General features: G+C 38.3%; 1 protein-coding gene across 1 annotated transcript in view; it reads right to left on the minus strand.

The window, feature by feature from the left end:
* The window catches only part of CNTNAP5 (contactin associated protein-like 5), a 951,880-nt gene that overhangs the window by 6,116 nt on the left and 924,768 nt on the right, over window positions 1–20,996 (minus strand). Inside the window, exon 22 of the mRNA XM_011983413.1 lies at window positions 5,408–5,626. Within this exon, the coding sequence (XP_011838803.1) occupies window positions 5,408–5,626 (219 nt within the window). The remainder of the gene's footprint in view (window positions 1–5,407; window positions 5,627–20,996) is intronic.

Consider the following 20,996-nt stretch of genomic DNA (forward strand, 5'->3'; position numbering starts at 1 on the left):
TCCTTCCTTCCTTCCTTCCTTCCTTCCTTCCTTCCTTTCTTTCTTTCTTTCTTTCTTTCTTTCTTTCTTTCTTTCTTTCTTTCTTTCTTTCCTTCTTTTCTTCTTTTTTGACTGAATCTTGCTCTGTCACTTAGGCGGGAGTGCAGTGGCGCGATCTCAGCTCACTGCAACCTCTGTCTCCGCGGTTCAAGCGACTCTCCTGCCTCAGCCTCCTGTGTAGCTGGGATTACAGGCATACACCACCATGCGCAGCTAATTTTTCTGTTTTTAGTAGAGACGGGGTTTCACCATGCTGGTCAGGCTGGTCAGGAACTCCTGACCTTGTGATCCGCCCACCTTGGCCTCCCAAAGTGCTGGGATTATAGGCATGAGCCACCGTGCCCAGCCTCATGGTCTTTTTTCCTTACTCCAACTTACAATGGTTTCTCCCTTATTGACTCTATGTACTACTTTTAAGATTATTAACCAAATAATAACCTTAGTTATTTCTTAACATTGATTTTACAACAGATTTCCCCATTTCTAGCAAATTTTGCTAATGATACATTAATATATGTTAACCCAGTTTGTTAATTGTAACTCTCTAACATTTATTAAAGCCACAAATAAAATACTTCATATCTAGTATGATGACAGCTTCAGTAACACGACTACAAAAATTTAAAATACCATGCCTATATCCATGTTTAACGGACACCTTCTACAAAGTAACCCTTGGGGGGTAGTTATTCATTTATTTCAATAGTACTTCTCTCTTCACAGTGTGTCTAAATTGTCTTTAACAATTTTAGAGCTATCTTTTAGTTTTAATTCGCCTCTCAAAAAAAAAAAAAAAAAGAATGACCCAGCTTAAATGTATCTATTTATATCATATATATAGATCTTGATCTTTAAATATAGATATAGATCAAGATCTATATATTATATATATTCTACATCTATATATCTATTCTTACAGAATAGAATTTATTGTGTATTTTAATTATATAGATAGACATTGAGCAACTATCTATATCTATCTCTGTGGAGTATCTATGTATATATAGAGATAGAGAGAGAGAGCGTGCGCTAATATTCCGTAAGAACTCCTCATTATTGAAATATGTTGGGCAGATAATGATTTATCTGTGAGGGGTTTTCACTGATTACTAAATATGCTACACTCTACCAGAAATTTGCACTTTAACTTACATATTTCTTTTTGTAATGGTCTTCTGTCTTCTGAACATTGCAAACCCTTCTCCCTAAGCAATTGCCATGATCATATTATTTAGAAATCTATCATTAGTTCATCTAAAAATATATTTGCTGCTTTTTCTAGGTTCCATACAACCCAAAAACTCTGTTCATATCTTTCCCTTAGCATTGCTCACACTGTATTATGATATTGTGCCCAGCATCTAATGCTACACCCTAATTCCCTGAACCATCGCCTCCCATCATCTTTACAGATTTCTGAAAGTAGGGACTTTAAATGTTTCTTAGTTTTTGTTATCTCCACTAACTATGGAAGTTAACACTGAGTAGCTGCTTGAAAGATGTGTGATGAATGAGGCAACAGGAGAGTCACAACAATCTCACCAAAGACAACTCAAAATCGCATTTGAAGAATAAAATGGTGAAATCTAAAGCAGTAAAGAAGTGGGCAATACATTGCTGGAAGAGTAGATAGAAATATTTAAATATCCTACTCAGATTACCAACTTGGTTAAAAAGTTTATTTCTCAATTTTTACAAAATATTGGACTGTGCACTATGGATCTCAGGCTAAAGGTCTTGGCTAAGAGTCCTGCCATATAAGAGAGTGCATGTTTCTCAATATATTTCCCAAGATACGAAAATCCCCCTGACTTGTTTACTGCAATAAGATGTCCCACCTTTTATCTTCCTACTAACACATCATGACCTATCATAGACCATTGCCGGGGGAATTGTGCCTGTAATAGAAAATTACCATGGCCCAGAACCCTTTGACGCCTACCACTATTGCTCTTAGTGTATGCTTGGAGGCAAGGGGAGGGTAAAACAATACCATGGTAATCTGGGAGCTGTATCAAATATCTCAGACCTAGCCTCTTCATCACCACTACTTGCAAAACCCATACTTGTATATCAATATTGGCAGCAAATTCTGAACAAAATGTATATCCTGTGGATTTAGAAAAAGCATCCTGGAAAAACCTGACAATACCTGCTCACTCCCATACAAACCACTTTATTTTTATTTATTTATTTATTTTTGAGACGGAGTCTCGCTCTGTCGCCCAGGCTGAGTGCAGTGGCGCAATCTCAGCTCACTGCAAGCTCCGCCTCCCAGGACAAACCACTTTAAAGCATAATCAGAATGACAACCTTATTACTGTTTCTATCTATCAATATTGACATGTTGATACATGTGGATGTCTTGGTTTTATCCCAGTGTATTAGTCATTTTGTTTTATCAGTATTTATGATGCTTTGACATCTTGAGGACCTTGCTGGCCAGGGAGACACTGCCCCTCCCAGTGCTAGCTAATTCCTAGAGATAGCAAACAACATGCCTGCAAGCATGCATTTTATACACAAACCAATCAATCCAGAGCCCATCTTCCCCCACTAACTCATTTATTTAACTCACACTCACCAACCCAGTATTTCTCTTGCCTTAAATAACTCAAGGCCAAGTATTAAATAACTAGAGACCACCCTTGTAGCACAGATACTGCCCAAATTATTCAAACTATCCAATTCTAACTGGCTCAAGCTTGCCTACCTGGTTCACCCCATTCCTTCCCGTGGAAGCTGCAACACAGCCACCCCACCACACTTTCCCCTTTCTCTTTCTGCCTCCTGACCAACCCTAGCACTCCTCCATGTGGCTCTGCATGGTATGATGTATCTCCTTTCTTGCGAACTGTAAGAAACAAACTTTGCTTTCAAAGGCTGTCATCTCATGCCTGTCACCTTATCATACCTGATTAAAACAAAATCCCAGATACATTTTCAGACACCCAAAATGACAGTGACTAAGAAAAGATAAAAAAGGCACTTAGAGAGTGGTGAAGCCTAGATGCACGGATGATGGTGCGGTGGGTTTTTTCTACTTTTAAAAAAGGCTGATTTAATTTATTTTGGTTACATATTCAGAAACAGGATTCGAGTTTTAATATTTTGAGGAACTTCTCTACTCTTCCATAATGGCTGTACCAAGTTGCATTCCCACCAGTAGTGTACAAGGGTTCCGTTTTCTGCACTTCCTCTCCGACATATGTTGTTCTTGTCTTTTTGATACTAGCCATCATATTATCAGCTGTGAAGTGACATCTCATTGTGGTTTTGATTTGCATTTTCCTGATGATCAGTGATGTTAGGCACCTTTTCAGGTACCTAGTGGACATTTGTATGTCTTTTGTGGAAAAAAAAAAAAGCCTATTCACATCCTTTGCTTATTTTTTAAGTGTTTTTCTTTTATCTTTTTTCTTGCTATTGAATTATATTAATTCTTTTTATGCTTTGGATACTAACCCTTCATCAGTCATATAGTTTAAAAACTTTTTTTTCCAATTCTGTAGATTGCCTTTTCATTTTGTGTATTGTGTCCTTTGCTGTACAGAAGTTCTTTAGTTTTATGCAGTCCCATTTTTTTATTTTTGCTCTTGTTGATCCTACTTTTGGTGCCATGTAAAAAATACATATATATTTTCAAGATCAATGTTAAGGAGATTTTTCCTTATGTTCCTTTCCTGGAGTTTACAGTCTCAGGTCTTATATTTAAGGTTTTAATCCATTTCAAGTTAATTTTTATATGATGTAAGATAAAGGTCCAATTCTATTCTTTTGCATGTGGAGATTCAATTTTCCCAGCACAATTTATTGAGTAAGCAACATTTTCCATATTATGTATTTTTGGAAATCTTGCCAAAGATTAGTTGATTAAATAAGCCTGGGTTTATTTCTGGCTTTTTTATTCCGTTCTATTGGTCTATGTGTTTGTTTTATGCCAGTATTATGCTTTTTTGATTACTATAGCTTTGCAATATAGTTTGAAATCAGAGAGTGTGATGACTGCAGCTTTCTGCACTACTGTTTACTGCAGTATTATTCACAATAGCCAAGATATGGAAACAACCTGTCTGTTAACGCTTAAATGATTAAAGATATTGTGGCATATACACACGCAATTGGAAATTATTCAGCATTAAAAAAGATCATGCCATTTGTGACGATACAGAATAACCTAGAGGACGTTATGCCAATTTGAAATAAACAAGACACAGAAAGACAAATACTATGCGACATAACTTATATGTGGAATCTACAAAAGTCAAACTCATAGAAACAGAACGGTGGTTGGCAGGGGCTGGCGCGTGGAGGAAATGGAGAGTTGTTGGTTAAAGAGTACAAGCTTTCAGTCAGAAGATGATAAATTTGGGGGATTTTTTTTTTTTCTTTTTTGAAACAGAGTCTCGCTCTATCCCCCAGGCTGGAGTGCAGTTGCACGATCTTGGGGCACTGCAACCTCCGCCTCCTGGGTTCAAGCGATTCTCATTCCTCAGCCTCCCAAGTAGCTGGAATTACAGGTGCCTGCCACCATGGCCAGCTAATTTTTGTATTTTTAGTAAAGATGGGGTTTCGCCACGTTGGCCAGACTGCTCTCGAACTCCTGACCTCAGGTGATCCACCCGCCTTAGCCTCCCAAAGTGCTGCAATTACAGGCATGAGCCACCACACTAGGCCCAAATTTTGGTGAACTAATGTACAGCATGATGACCGCAGTTATTCATACTGTGTTGTTTCCTTGACGTTCGCTAAAATTGTAAACCTTAAGTGTCCTCATCAGATATGCATACACATACACACACACACACACACAAAGGGTAACTATGTGCAGTGATAAGTGTGATTAATTGTGATAGTAATTACACAATGCACATGTTTATCAGATTATTACATTTTACACTTTGAAAATATATAATTTGTATTTGTCAATTATTTCTTAGTAAAGCTAAAAAAGGTTTATTTTAATCACATGAATTATCATATTAGTTGGAGAACCAGCTTGCTGCCTCCCATTCTCTAAATACCTCAATTCTCAGAGCAGTATCCAGTTCAACAGTAGTGACTATGTATACAAACACACACACACACACACACACACACACACACACACAATGCATTATATACATGCATAATAAGCAAAGTACACAACTATGCATTTAGTTCTAATTACTCATCATATTAAAAATAAAACTACATCAATTATATATAAAAATCCCCCATGAAATATCAGTCATAACTTTTAACCACCTGTAATTACACGAGGTAAAAATTGAGTCGCATTAGCCAACCCTTTCATCTGGAAGCTTCTTGAAGACACCAAAAGTAGTGCCAGTGACAGAAGCTCTCTTGTGCGTGCTCTTGAGTATACCTGATGAAGAATGCACCGTGGTCACTGCATCCACATCTGAGTCCACCATGAAGTCGCAGCTGGATTCCGTCAAGGTCCCATGGACAGTCACAGGCGCGACGGTAGCATGGCGCAGGGCAGCTTTCAGTGGTGCTATGTGGTTGTACTGGACGGAAGACATGCATCCAGCAAAACCCAAGGCGTTGGCTTTAGCAACTTCAGAATCCAAACTAAGATTCTCTGCAATGTAAAAGACAATCAGAAGTCCTTTACTTCTTTTTTTTTCTCAAATTATGCTGGGTCCTCTTTGAGTAATATCTAAAATTACAGAAATTCCCTCGTTATTCTTTGAGTAAAGAAAACCCTCCCCTATCTCTCTTTATCTCCTTTCCCCAGCTCCACTCCCAACGCAAGCATCAATATGTCAGCCACATTTCATAGAAAACTGTCAGGGCCATCTCTGCTTTGAGATAAAGAATATTCCAAACTTCTAAATTTTCATTCATGTATTTTATGAACTGTAACAAAGACAATAAATCTGTTCTGTACTTTAGGTGTTTTATAAAATTTATATCAGTATCCCCATCATCATTTATCTTTGGATGCTGGTGATTAGTGCAAGCACCCTACGATGTTCATTACAACACTTCACTCAAAAATGTAGCAAGAGAAAAAAGAATAAAGAGGTAGAGACATCAGAAGTCAACATTGTCCTTCCAAAGATTTATCGTGTAAATTATTTTAAGCCACCTGTGTAGACTGACCTTCTAGTCAAGATTTTCACCTGCTTGGTTCTGTCCGTGGAACTGATTGGTGTGCATGGGTTTTTTATGACAGCATTCAACTTCGTAAAGTATCTTTGAGACTTTATAAAAGATGAACGTGCAGTAATTTGGAATTCACAGCAAGATCAAATGTCTCATTTTCTTCAAGATTTGTGGTAAGATTACTCAGTATTCTATTTCTTTTTGTTAAAAGAGTAATTTGAACAAACTTCTATGATGCAATTATATAAAACTGCAATGCATAATGAGCCATTTTTTTCCTAAGGTGTAACAGTCGTAACATACCGAGATGGTTCAAATGGTTATTTATTAAGATAATTTGTTTGTTTTCTGAAAGGTGGTAGGGACTCTCTCATCTACCAGTGTAGATTATAATTTTATTTTGATTCATAAATGGTCAAAGAGACTCCATCGATTTGTAAGCATGCATTATGTTGGCAGCATTAAGAGACATGATAAGGATATGGAAGAAAATGAGAAATTAACCTCCCTTAATAATGCCTTTCCTAAGTTTTGCTCCAATTTTACTCTCCTCCATCAACACCCATGTAAACTTAGCCAAGTCATCATCTCTGTCTTTTTTACATAAAGAATGAAATCGTGCATTAATGTTATGTGGCTGCTGTGACAAATTGCCACAAACTTAAATGACTTTAAACAGCTTAAAACACAAGTGTGTGATCTTGCAGTTCTGTGCGTTTGAAGTCTGCCGTAGATCTCATTGGGTTGAAAATCAAGTATCAGCAAGGCTGCGTTAATTCTAGAGGCTCTGGAGGAATATTACATTTCCTCGCCTTTTCCGGCTTCTAGAAACCACCCACATCCCAGGGCTTCTCTAGACTCCTTCTCTATTTCCAGGCAAGCAATGTTACATTTCTCTGTGTCTTTCTTCCATACTCACTTCAACCTATAATTCTCTTCTATCTCCTTCTTTCACTTTTAAGAACCCTTTTGATTACACTGGGTTCATCCTGATAATACAGGATTGTCTTCCTATTTCAAAGACAGCTGATAAGCAACATTAATTACTTTTGCAACTTTACTTCCTCTTTGACACATCGCCTAATGTATTCTTGGGTTCTGAGGATTAGAACACAGACATCTTTGTGCACTAAATATATATATATATATATATATTTTTTGAGACGGAGTCTCGCTGTGTCTCCTAGACTGGAGTGCAATGGTGCAATCTTGGCTCACTGCAAGCTCCACCTCCTGGGTTCACACCATTCTCCTGCCTCAGCCTCCCGAGTAGCTGGGACTACAGGCGCCCGCCACCACATCCAGCTAATTTTTTGTATTTTTAGTGGAGACAGGGTTTCACCATGTTAGCCAGGATGGTCTCAATCTCCTGACCTCATGATCCACCCACCTTGGCCTCCCAAAGGGCTGGGATTACAGGCGTGAGCCACCGCGTTGGGCCTGAGCACTATAATTCTATCTACAACTTCAGGTCTGAGATTTTGTGAGAACTTTCCCAAATATGATAATGAAAATCCAATAATAAAGTGAACTGTCACTTCTTCAAATATAAAAGAACTCTGAGATGTATGAGAAAACTTCTGTCTTCCAAATATTCAAATATCTCATACAGCGCTGATATTATTTGTTACTTATCCATGAAAGGATCACATATGTTTGTTTGTTATCATGAGCATTAAAAGACTGTATCCCACATAAAGCATGTCACAAAAAAGCTTTAATGAGCTAGATGGTTTTTACTGGTGGCACCAGAACTCAGTGTATCCAGATACAATTCAGAATATACATTAGCTACAGATTGGTAGTTAGCAAGAGGTAGAGTTAAAGATCAGAAATATTTAGAGGAAGAGGCAGAAGACAAGGGAAGAGGAGCATAAAGTGTCATGAGGTTTTTGCATGGTAGGATTTCAGAACATGGAAAGTGACAAGTCATTGTAGTTCCGCCTGAAGGATCTAAGTCAATATCGCCAGCTCTCATTCCCAGGACTCGGTGGGAAAGAAGTCTACATAGTGTCAAGGATCTTGGAGGACATCACTATAGTGACTGTCATGACACACTCCAGATGTAAGAAGAGGCACAAAGATAAGTTGGGGGAAATGCCAGCAAATGACATTCTCTCCTTGAATGAAGAGATGTTTTAAATAAAGCTCTATCTCTAGGGAAATGTGCTTCTTCCAGATGTATTATAAGGACAGAAACCTTGAGGTGTTTCTGAAAAGAAATGCAAAGAACAAGAATCCCTGATAGAAGAAAATATTCTCCACATGAAGCTCAAGATCATGATTTCTCAGATTCTTACACAGATGGAGAGGAAAAAAACAAAAATAAGACAAAAGTTACAAAGGTTCTAAATGATTTTAGTTTCTTATAATAGTGTTAGGTAATATGTAGTATGCTATAATAATTTGCTGAAAACAATAATTTTAAAGCTGCAAAATACTCAACATTCACCACTCACTGAGTAGCTACATGCAACTGCAATAATTATTGTCGAAGAATTATTTCTATTCCCCTCAAAAGTTATTGTAGATATGTGTTCTCAATTTTCAAAATTTACAGATGAAGTTACTGCGACTCGAAGAAGTTGAAAGATGTACTGAAGATCACATAGCAGGGTTGAGATTTAAACCCAAGTCTTTATGATTTTAAATGCCAAACTGTATCTAAGCAATGCAGCCTCCAAAAAAAAAAAAAAAAAAAAAAACACTCCAAAATATCTCTTGTATAGAGTAAAATAATTTTACATAAATTATCTTTAAAAATGGGTTGCAAAATCTAAGGAAAGCACAAGTTATTTTGGTTAAATGCCTCACAGAATTCACTGAACTCTATATTATATTAAAGACAAATGTATTTCCTAATTCATTTTTCTGTTTTTAGGTTAAAATTACATTAGATTCATGTGGAGTTAGATGAGGGGGCTGTTTTATGTGCTGTGCTAGAGAATGGATGTTGAAGACAAACTTAATAGCGAATACGGCTCCTCAAAGGCTGACAAAATGGGAATGCAAGCAAAGGCGACACCACTGAAAAATGCCAGCGTTCCCTGTTTCGCTTTTCCCAAGATTTTCTACTAACATAAAAAATCTTATCCAAAAAAAGAATGACAATGGTCAAAAGTCTTGTCACTGCCTTAAGAAACCAAAGGTATCTTGGAAAGAAAAAACAACAGCATATCCAAATGTCTTATTTGAAATTGACTTAGTTTCTCTTACTCAATACATTTTAAATATTATCAAAATATGGTTCTTGATTCTCTTTTGACTTAGCCCCGTGCCCCCCAAGGGTGATGCCAAAACAGCATGAGTTGCTGATAGGTACAGACTGGAAATTAGGCCGACCTAAGTTGATGAATCATGAACTTGCACATATGATATCTGTTTCTACATTTCTTCAATTTTATCCACTATGAAACAGGGATAATAGTACCTACCACATGAACTGTGTCAGAAACAAATACAATAATATAAGTTGAATTTATAAGTCAATGACCATTAATGCATCTTTGCTGTTGTATGTATTTATTTGGTTTTTGTATATATTTATATTGTACAACATGATGTTTTGATACATGCATACATTGTAGAATGGCTAAGTCAAGCTGTTTAAGGTAACATGGGGGTTTACCTTACATACCTTTTTTGTGTGTTGTGAAAAAACTTGAAACCTACTCTCAGCAATTTTCAAATATATAATATATTGTTATTAACTGCAGTCGCCATGATGTACAATAGGTCCCCTGAACTTATTCTCCAGAACTTATTTTCCAGTTTAACTAAATATTCATCCTTTGACTAACATCTCACCATAATAAAAGCATACTGTTAGGAGGAGGAGGCGGGGGGAGTGGTAGTTGGCACTAATAGTAAAATCTTTTACTCCTCCTACTATTCATCAGTTCCAAACTCTGTTGCCGGGCTTCAGTGCCCCTCAACATGCCCAAGTATTGTTGCATTTAGAACTATGGTGTAGACACTAATATGCTTGCTGTGGAAATCTACTACATTTCCACTTACTACTGATTCACGATTGAACAAATGTAGCACTCAAATTTTGAATGACTTAGTTAATTCATTTTAAACTAACTTTTTTGGCATTTAAAATTTGGCTTTCTACATTATTTTGCAAACACCTTTATTTCTTGTAAGTAAAGCTATGTTCCTCTGTTAAATCTAATAGACCTGTGATGCCCGAGAAAGTAGCACAGAGCCAATTGTAGCCTCAGAATGCACAATACTTTACACATTCGCAGTTGTTTGACACGAAGAGAGTGATAGAATGAATCCAGGCTAGTTTTGTGCAGGCAGGTTTGTGTGTGTGTGTGTGTGTGTGTGTGTGTGTTTTATATATGAAAGAAAGACAAAAAGATCAGCAATTTGCTAAAAACAGATATTGCTCTAGATTGTAACATGACATTTTCTATGTGTGAAAAGTTACTTCTGACACTTGAATCCTGAAGTATAACAATGCAAAGCTGTACAGACCCATACAACAGGGGCTTATAAGAGTAAACTGTTGTATCAAGATAAAATACAAATAAGTGGAATCAATGTTAATGGAAGGTATGAGAAGTATACACAAGTAAAACTTTTTCCCTCTAGAGTTCATTGTGGCTTTCAGGTAAGGGACAAACGGTTTGAAAACTGAACTACAAGGAGGACCCAAAGTCCAAGAAATAAATCTTTCAGTCCTGAAAGAGGATTGTCAAATTTGGTAACACACACACACCCACACACACCCCCACACACACCCCCACATCTCACACTTGCCATTTGCTTACTACTTTTATGTTTATCTTGGTACACTCATTTGTATGTACGATGTAAATATTTTTCTTTATAAAGTGAGAAAGTGAGATAATTATACACAACTTCCAGTTTGGAAAGACAAGACACATAAGGTCAAGTAATAGTTTAAAGTAAATTAACCAGTCCATGGCCAATTCAGGCCTGAAACCTAGGTTTCATGGCCATATCTCCCTTTTTTTTTTTTCTATTATGCTATGCTTGACACTTTTCTGTAGGTATGGATTGTTGATAAGCTAAACACAATTTTATTTCTCTAGCCTGACTTAACAGTCATTCACTCACTAACACCCAGTCTCCCACCTACACATCCAACCTGTCTGCTGTGTATGATGTGAACTAACTTGCTCAGACATGATTCTCTCTGCCTGGAAGACTGTTCTGTCCCTTGATGACCTGGATAACTTCTGTACCTGCTCTGCAAAACATATATCTAATGATTGGCCACCTAGACAGCCACAGCTCCCTGTTGAATATTGGACTTACAGTGACTAGCAAATGCGTTCCTCCGATCTCTGTGAGGTTTCAGTGATTTTGGAGGATGAATTTAGCAGACCAGCAAAAATTTCAGGCAATAAATCTTACAGCAGAGGGAGATCATTATGTCCATGGGAACATAAAAGAGACCCCTGACAAATCTAGGGTAACAGTGATCAGACTGAGAATGCAAAACGACTTTCAGGAAAATGTATGAACATGTATATTTATGGATCTCTACTCATTCAGAGGGTGTGGTTGGGGATGGTGTGCAAAAATCTGCAATTTAAAGAGCACATCCTCAGGTAATTATGATATAGATGGTTCATGGAACACATTTTGGGAAACACTGATTTTAGAAAGATTGCTTGGAATAAATGCATTTAAATAAAGGCTTAAATGATGAATAGAAGATGGTTACATGTTTCAGGAACAAAACAAAACCTTTACAAAGTAAAGAGGGAAGTAATGTGTCACATTTAAGACACTGAAAAATGAAGTTAACTCTGTCTGAAATAAGGCAAAAGATGACACTGAATAGACACGTAGGAGTCAGAGCGAGTTAAAGAACTTCAATATTCCTGGCCAGATACGGTGGCTCATGCCTGTAATCCCAGCATTTTGGGAGGCCAAGGCATGCAGATCACCTGAAGTCAGGAGTTCGACACCAGCCTGGACAACATAGTGAAACCCCGTCTCTACTAAAAATACAGAAATTAGCTGGGTGTGGTGGCATACACCTATAATCCCAGCTACTCGGGAGGCTGAGGGAGGAGACTCACTTGAACCTAGGAGGTGGAGGTTGCAGTGAACTGAGATGGGGTCACTGCACTCCAGCCTGGGCGACAAGAGCAAAACTCTGTCTCAAAACAAACCAAAAAAAAAAAAAAAAAGAACTTCCATATTCCTAAGACATTTTGCGTAATTCTATTAGGCTGCCTTTGCTTTGCCATTTTGTCTGTCCTCCCCTTCTTGCTTTAACAAAGGCTGTCCTTTTCAAAACTTCATTCACATCAACCAGAATACAGTGCCCAATACAGATTAAGTGTCAAGCCAATGTCAGGAACATAAATTAGTGAATGAAAAAATAAATATCTCTTAATACCAACAATAATGGCACCTAATTAATGATATTCCTCTGTGTGTGTGTGTGTGTGTGTGTGCATTTCAAACTTCTTCATCCTTGACCTTGATAAACACATAGTTTCTTTACTTTTACATCTACATCCACAGCATGTTATCCAGAGCTCTCTCTTTGATGAAGGAAGCCAAGTTTTGATTAGAACTTCATTAATCTTTCTTACAACTCTGCCAGGAGTGCACAGGGAATATTTTCTTCCATTATTCTCAGCATTTTGATACCTAAAACTAAATGAACTGTTGATATGGAACCTGAATGGCAAGGCAAACCTGGTTGCACACATCACAATGTCTGTTCTGTTTACAGTGACCCCACAAGCCTTACAAGGCAGGGCCTGTGCACCGACTCTTCACACTGTCCACTGGCCTTCTCCCAAGCATTGCATGACAGGTTCCTTTTTTTCAGGTGCCAGACTGAAAGTCCTTTTCTCACAGAGGACTTCCTTGGGCACCTTCCTAAGGAGCACTCCTCCCTCCTCCCACTGTCTGATTCTCTACCACTAAAAACAGTTGATTTCCCTTCTGATTCTTTCACTAACTTCATAATTGCATGTGTGTCCCTGTGTGTGGTTATTGAGTCTTCCTCTATGTACCACTCTAGATCATCCGTTTCATGAAGAAAAGGTTCCTGTTTTGCTTATAACTAACAACCTATTTCTCTTATTTTTTTGAGACAGGGTCTTGCTCTGTCACCCAGGCTGGAATGAAATGGTAAGATCATGGTTCACTGCAGCGTCATCCTCCCAGGTTCAAGCGCTGCTCCCACCTCAGCCTCCCCAGTGGCAGGGACTACAGGCACATGCCACCACACCTGGCTACTTTTTAAAATTTGTTGTGGAGAAGAGGTCTCACTATGTTGCCAAGTTGGTCTCAAAATCCTGGGCTCAAACAATCCTTCCACCTTAGACTTCTAAAGTGCTGGGATTACAAATGTCAGCCACCATACCTGGCGCTACTTCTTAGCAAAGCACCTTGGACACAGAAGTTGGGAAATAAATGTTTTTGAAAGATCAAATGGGTCCACATTGCATAAGGTCTGGCACTTCACAGGTCTTCCATGAGTCTTCTTATATAAAAATGCACACATACTGACAGATAAAAGGATGAAGAAATAGATAGATAGATGATAGATGGATATCAATGATACAAGAAGTCAAAAAAAAAAAAGAAAGAAAAAAGAAAAACATAACCAAGTCAATTCAGTAAACAAACCTTCTACCACTTGAGGATTCATTATTTCAACTGAACAGCTAACTACCTGACTAAATTAATTTTTCACTTTTTAATTGGGTTGCTTGATAACATGCATTATGTAAAGTCCCCCAGATGGATGTAAGACAGTGAGTGCTGAATCAGTAAAACCTTAGCTACATATCCAAGTTAAAAACTCCTAGGGATTATACTCCTAATGCCAATTCTTCTTATTTTTATATAAAAATCACTTTGTTGGCATTAAGACTGGAACTTGAAGGCCAGGTACGGTGGCTCACTCCTATAATCCCAGCACTTTGGGAAGCCAAGGCAGGAGGATTGCTTGATCCTGGGAGTTCAAAACCAGCTCTGGCAAAATGGCTAGACTCATCTCTATAAAGAATTTAAAAATTAGGCATACGTGGTGATGTATTTCTGTAGTCCCAACTGCTCAGTTGGCTGAGGCGAGAGGATCATTTGAACCTCGGAGATCGAGGCTGCAGTGAGCCATGGTCAGGCCATTACATTCCCACCTCGGTGACAGAGCAAGATTTTGCCTTTAAAAAAAAAAAAAAAAAAAGGGATTTGCAAGTTGATAGGAAATCTCATTTCTTTGGGACTGAAAGAAACAAAAATAATTCCTCCTAGATTGTTCATTATTTACTTGATGTGGAGTCAGAATAAATGACGCACGTGTACTGGTTTACACCTATGTTGTTTACTTTATTAAAGGAAATGAGCAAAACAAAGGTCCTGCACATTCCAAGAGAGTTTTTGTTTTTAGAAAAGCTTAAAATTAATCATAGAAATACATCCTAGGGTATACTTATTATCTATTATTAAGGATAAATATATCCTTAACTTTGGTGAAGTTAAGAATGCCAAAAAAATGTAAACGTGATATTCGGCATCTTCAGTGACTTAATATTATCTACTTTTTATTGCAGATGTAAGTATATGGCACATTTTATTTGTTAAAAGTCTTTCTAAAACAAGTAACAGAAAATCCAACCTATAGGGATCTATCTAAACAATACTGGGGTTACTTATCTCACATAACAAGGTATCGAGAGGAAAGGAAAACTCTGGGTACAGAACATTAGGGCTCCCCCTCCGTGGGATTCTTTCATTTTATTCTCAGGCTGGAATAGGGTGAGTATGCAGTTCCAGGCTTTACATTCAGATGCAACAATGTCCGGCAGCAAAAACAAACAAACAAACCAACCAACCAACCAACCAACCAACCAACCAACCAACCAAGTGTGTCTGTCTCATCCTGTGTCTCTATTTAAAAATGGAATGTCCTGACTCAGAATCTGAAACACTCGCTCACCTTGCAAGATTTCTCTAATTGGCCAGATTGTGCCACAGTTTATGCCTACACCAATCGCTGGCAAAGGAAATGAACCACAGTCATTTGCTCAGACCAGCAGTGTTCAAACGTTTTGGTCTCAAGATTCCTTTCGACTTTAAAAATCGCAAAGAGGTTTGGGATATCTGTATTTTATTATCTATTAGTGTCAACTTTGTCCTGAATGAAAACTGAGAGAATTTGAAAACAAGAGCCCACAGCACACATTCCATTAGCTAGCCCAGGGATAGCATCATCAGGTACGGCATAGCCTCTGAAAAACTCCTCTATGTATACGTAAGAGAATGAGCGTGAAAAAGGCCAATAATGTCTATTATAAAAATAAAGACGGTTTAGATCTAATGGATTCCTTAAAAGGATCTCAAAATTATGACCCCTGGACAAAACTGGAGTATCACTGGATCACATTGTTAGAAGGAATCTTCAGGGATGTCAGATGGAGCATATGACTTCAGTGAAGAACGTGAATAGTTGCACAGAATTGGAATTCTGTTGGTAAAGGAAAGGGAGTCAAAATGGATGTGGGTAGGCCACCAACAGCCAGTTACACCCATGTAAGCCAATCTTTGAAAACCAAGTGAGAGTTTTTTTTTTTTTTTTTTTTTTTTTTTGAGGACACAGTCTCGCTTTGTCGCCCAGGCTGGAGTGCAGTGGCATGATCTCGGCTCATTGCAAGCTCCGCCTCCCAGGTTCACGTCATTCTCCTGCCTCAGCCTCCCGAGTAGTTGGGACTACAGGCACCCGCCACCAAGTCCAGCTAATTCTTTTTGTATATATATATATATATATATATATTTTTTAGTAGAGACAGGGCTTCACTGTGTTAGCCAGGATGATCTCGATCTCCTGACCTTGTGATCTGCCCGTGTCTGCCTCCCAAAGTGCTGGGATTACAGGCGTGAGCCACCGTGCCTGGTCAAGTGAGATTTTTTTAACGTATCTGTAGTAAAACACATATGATATATGTGTTTAAAATGTGGTCATTTTTGATAAGTTATATCTAACTGCTATACATATTCTGATGTCTAATACATATATGTAATTTTATCATATACATTTTTATGAAATACATTTTTTACAATTTAAAAGTCAGTTATTTCTGATGAGTCACATACTGGCCTCTATAAAGATCCAGAGAGTCTAAGTCGAATGACTTAAATTTGACTGTTATCAATTTGTAAAAGTGGAACTATTCTCTGGGGACTGCAGTCCAGCTGCCCCCCCCCAAAAAAATGGTCCCACAGTTGACCATTATATACAGCATCCAATGCTGCTTGCCTTTTTGTGTTTTATAGTGCCAAGTCTCCTGCATTCTGATGCTAACCTGTAACAGTTTGTCTCACACTGCCAGGCAATATTACATTGCACTCAGGATGCCCTTTGTAGTTATTGCTCCATAATAATACTAGGAGACACTAATTATGGAGCTTCTACCGGGTTAAGTGAACCATCATGCAGAGAAATGGCACACAGTAGCATTAGGACTTGGAAAGACAACGCACTGCTTTGACGACAAATTTTAAAGGTCATGGAACTACCACAGTTCTTATTAAGATCGCTTTACCTAGTTTCAACTTCTGTAGTCAGTCTTACCATCCTGCTGTACTGAGTAAAATGAAGACTGTCTGCATAACATTTCTCACAAATGGATCTCTAATGTGCACTAAATTCTGCTTTAAGGGTCTGATGACACTGGACCATCTTCTGTGTTACTCTGCCCATTTTAAAGACAAAGAAATGGAAACAAAAGAGGTTAAAAAATGTGCCCAAAATAGCAGCCAGCAAGTGGTAGAGCTGCGATTTGAACCCAGCCTCTGTGTACCCAATCCCAGCCTGTAGGATGGTACACTGGCTTCCTTTTGTAATTGTTAATGCTCCCAGTGAATGAATCTTTAAATTCTCTTCCATATACTTTTCTCATAATTTAGTAATCATTTCCCCCCCGAACTTATTAACCACCTTCAGCAAAGTTTGCCCATCCCAGAGAGTCAAACACCCTTCCTTCCTAATGAACTTGTTAACCGACTGGCAACCTAATGAGATAATAATGTGTGATGACTGCTTACTGTGCTCTTCTTCAAGATGGCATATTTATATTTTAGAAGTCTCCAGCGCCTTCATACAAAGAAAAAACATATTTCTGGGATTTCTGTACAGGAGGTATTTTGGAACTAGCGTTTTGCAGCCCGCTTCAAATCACACCGCAAATTCAATTCAGTAAATACTAATTGAGGTTGAACTGAGCACAAAACATTGGATATTGTGTCTGCATAAAGACCGCCTGCTTAGCTCTTCAAGCAAGCGTGCCACAATTACAGTATAGCACTCACCAGTAGGGCTTGGCCCAGTCCAGAAGCCTCCTCCTGCCGAAAACTTCCCACCCAGCTCAGTTTAAAGAGAATGGTCCCTTCTCTGCATCCTGCAGAATTCTTTATCCAGAGCTCTTGCCTCAGAACTCATGTTATACTTTTCTTGTTTTGTCTCTTGAATTTTTTTCTCTGCTACATGATGAGGTGGCTGCCAGTATAATGGATCTCAAAGAGCTCAAACTGGTTTCAGTGACCCAGATGTGAGCAAACATAAATTCATCCACTGACTTTTCTGTAGGGCAAGGAAACCCTAAGGGATTGTCCAGCTCACAGAGTCATCAGTTCTTGGAAATTTATATCATTGTTCTTCTAGTATAGCTGTTCATTTTGCTATAATGGTAGCATTTCCTTCCCAGTTTCTCCGTCTGATTCCAGAAAGTACGAAAACATAAATCATCCTCATAAGATAAATTTACATTTGACTGCATATATCAAGATGAAAACAGTGGCTCAAATAAAGTCAGAGTTTATTTCATTTGCGGTTAATGAGAAGTCTGATATTAGGCAGTCCAAGGTTGGTATCTTGTTTCTAGATCACCAGAGGCCCAGAATTCTTTCTAGACTTATACTTCCCTCTCCATAGGCTGTAGCCTTAGATAGCCTTAATGACTTTAGAAGCTCTAGTCATTACCCCTATATTCCGGGGAGAAAGCAGGGAGGGCGAAGGGCACATATTTGTGAAGTTGGGACATTTGGAAAACTCTAGTGATTTCTGCTTGTAGCACATGGTCCAGGACAATGTCACGTGGCCATTCTTAACTCAGGGGAGGCTAGGAAATGTACTGTTTCTAACTGGGAATATTATTCCCTCAAAAACAAAAACAACAAACCACGAACACCATTGTGTTTTCTTAAGAAAAAGAGAGTGAATATTGAATGTTGGATAGACTGTTGACAGTCCCTGCCTCAACTCTCTTCTAACAAATAAACTTTCTTCTTCTCTACACCTTCCATCAACTAAATATGTACACAGTCTCCCCTTTAGAACAGGTTTTTATCACCAGTGAATCAGACTTCCAGGGTTCAACATTATCATTGTATCCTTGGACAGATTACATGATATCTTCTGGGCTCAGTTTCCTTATCTATCAAATGGGGATGAATATAGTCCCTGCATACAGTAGATCAAAAAGGACAGTAATTGTCATCATCATCATGCCCTTCACCGAGAGACGGGGTCTATTTCCCTTCCTCTTGAATCTGAGCTGACTTGTGACTGCTTTCTCCACTAGAATACACTGAAAATTATTCCCTGCCAGTTCTGAGACTAGCTTTCAAGAGGGCTGGTAATTTCTGCCTACTAGAGAGACTGTGTGGAGAGGTCCTAAGACTAAATGGAGAACGAAAGACTAGCTGAGCTCAGCCTTCCAGATATCCCTATCAAGGCACCCAGCATGTGAGCAAATTCATTTAGATCCTCCAGACTATTCCAGCCACTAGCCAAATATCACCAAGCGACTGAGACTTAATCAATGTCACAAGTAGCTGAAGAACTCTAGTAGGCTGTGCCCAACTTTCTAACCCACAAAATGGTGAGATATTGTAAAATGGATACTGATTTAAGCTACTAAATTATGGGGTGGTTTAATACACCACAATAGACACTCAGAATTCTACCACATACTTTTTTGTGTGAGCATTAAATGTAATAATGAAGGTAAAGCTCTTTTTAGCTCATTGCCTGGCACATGGTAAATACACAGCACTGTTTAGTTTATACATTAGGTTCTAAGGTCTACCATGTCTGTCTGTAGAAGGAGACTCCCCACCTATGTAGGTCTCTATACACCTACCAGCTCATAACTAAGGCTGGTCTAATTAGTCTTTCAGCTGGCATTTTACTTTGATTCAGCTATTTTTACTACTCCTTCAAACTTCCTGCACTAATGTATTGTCTAAGATTAGAAGATCTGTGAAATGGGGTTTATACCTTATATGCCTTCTATTTAAGGCTATATCATATAGTGGAATAAATATATTGTTGGCATCAGGCAAATCTGTCTTTGCATACCAGGTCAGCCAATTGACGAATGGATGGTGACTCTTACAGTTTAAATTTGCTCTGAAGCAGATACCAAGGCAGGCATTAGAGTACAAGTAGTTCATTTGAGAAATGATGAAAGCACTGACAGGGTGGTGGGCAGTGATAAAAAGGGGAAGGAAACATTAAGGAGACCAACCAGCCAATGAAGAACACAATCAGACTTATCCCTATGGATGGTGAGGGAGCTACGATATTAATGCATCAGCTCACATTATAATTGACTGAAGATAATTCCCAGGAGGAAGCAAAACCTGAGCACTTCTGGGTTGCCATATAGATAGGGAAAACAAGCGTCTATGACCAGAGAAAGATTTTAGCAACATTTCAGGTGTGGAGGTTGTAACTGAGCTGGCATTGAAGTGGTAAAGGCAGGGGCTATGACAGAGCACCAACAGCATGTAGTAGAGAAAGCTTGGACAAGATACTGAACATTGATTTTCTCACCTCTCAAATCAGGATAAAAACAATAAATCTAAAGAGTTATTCCCTGAAATCTACGTATATTATTTCTAATACTCCCAAAGTTCTACCCTTACAGAGTTTACAGATATAAGTCGACAGAGTTGGAGAAATAGCTAGGGTGAAATAAATGCCAGTTGACTAAAACTCAGTAATTCTTCTAAAAAATGACAGTATATGACTGTCTTTGAAATATTTATTCCCATCATCCTAACACATATAACAGTGGTGATAATACCGTTTTGGTTTAAATCATTCAAATACTTTAATAAAAACAAAAAAATTTACTGATCCAGAGGACAAACCTTATGTGAAACGATAATAAAAACCAAAGGGACTTGCCACTATTTTCACTATTTTTATCATAGTAATTACTGGCATTAGCACTAACAGATAAGAAGTGTATTGGCATTTTAGTTTAATCAATAAACACCAGCTATATCATAAAGGAGCACTTGAGTGAATGCCTACAAAAATACTTTATGCTAAAATCAAAAGCATAAAATTTAGAAGAGTTTAGAAAAGAGCTCTCGAGGAAAAGACAAGGAAAATGCTATATTGAAAAACCCTATCTCACTCCATATTCAATAAATGGCACTGGGATAGCTGACCATCCATATGTAGAAGAATGAAACTGGACCCCTACCTTTCACAATGTACAAGAATTAACTCAAGGCAGATTAAATATTAAATGTAAGGCTGACTATGGTAGTTCAAGCCTGTAATTCCAGCACTTTGGGAGGCCAAGGCAGGAGGATAACTTGAGGTCAGGAGTTGGAGACCAACATGGTGAAACCCCGTCTCTACTACAAATACAAAAATTGGCCAGGCATGATGACGCATGCCTGTAGTCCCAGCTACTTGGGAGGCTGAGGCAGGAGAATCACTTGAACCTGGGAGGCAGAGGTTGCAGTAAGCTGAGATTGTGCCACTGCACTCCAGCATGGGTGCCTGGGTGACAAAGTGAGATTCTCTCTCTCTCTCG

Source organism: Mandrillus leucophaeus, unplaced genomic scaffold, assembly GCF_000951045.1.
Source record: "Mandrillus leucophaeus isolate KB7577 unplaced genomic scaffold, Mleu.le_1.0 Scaffold25, whole genome shotgun sequence".
In the NCBI taxonomy this organism is placed as follows: Eukaryota; Metazoa; Chordata; class Mammalia; order Primates; family Cercopithecidae; genus Mandrillus; species Mandrillus leucophaeus.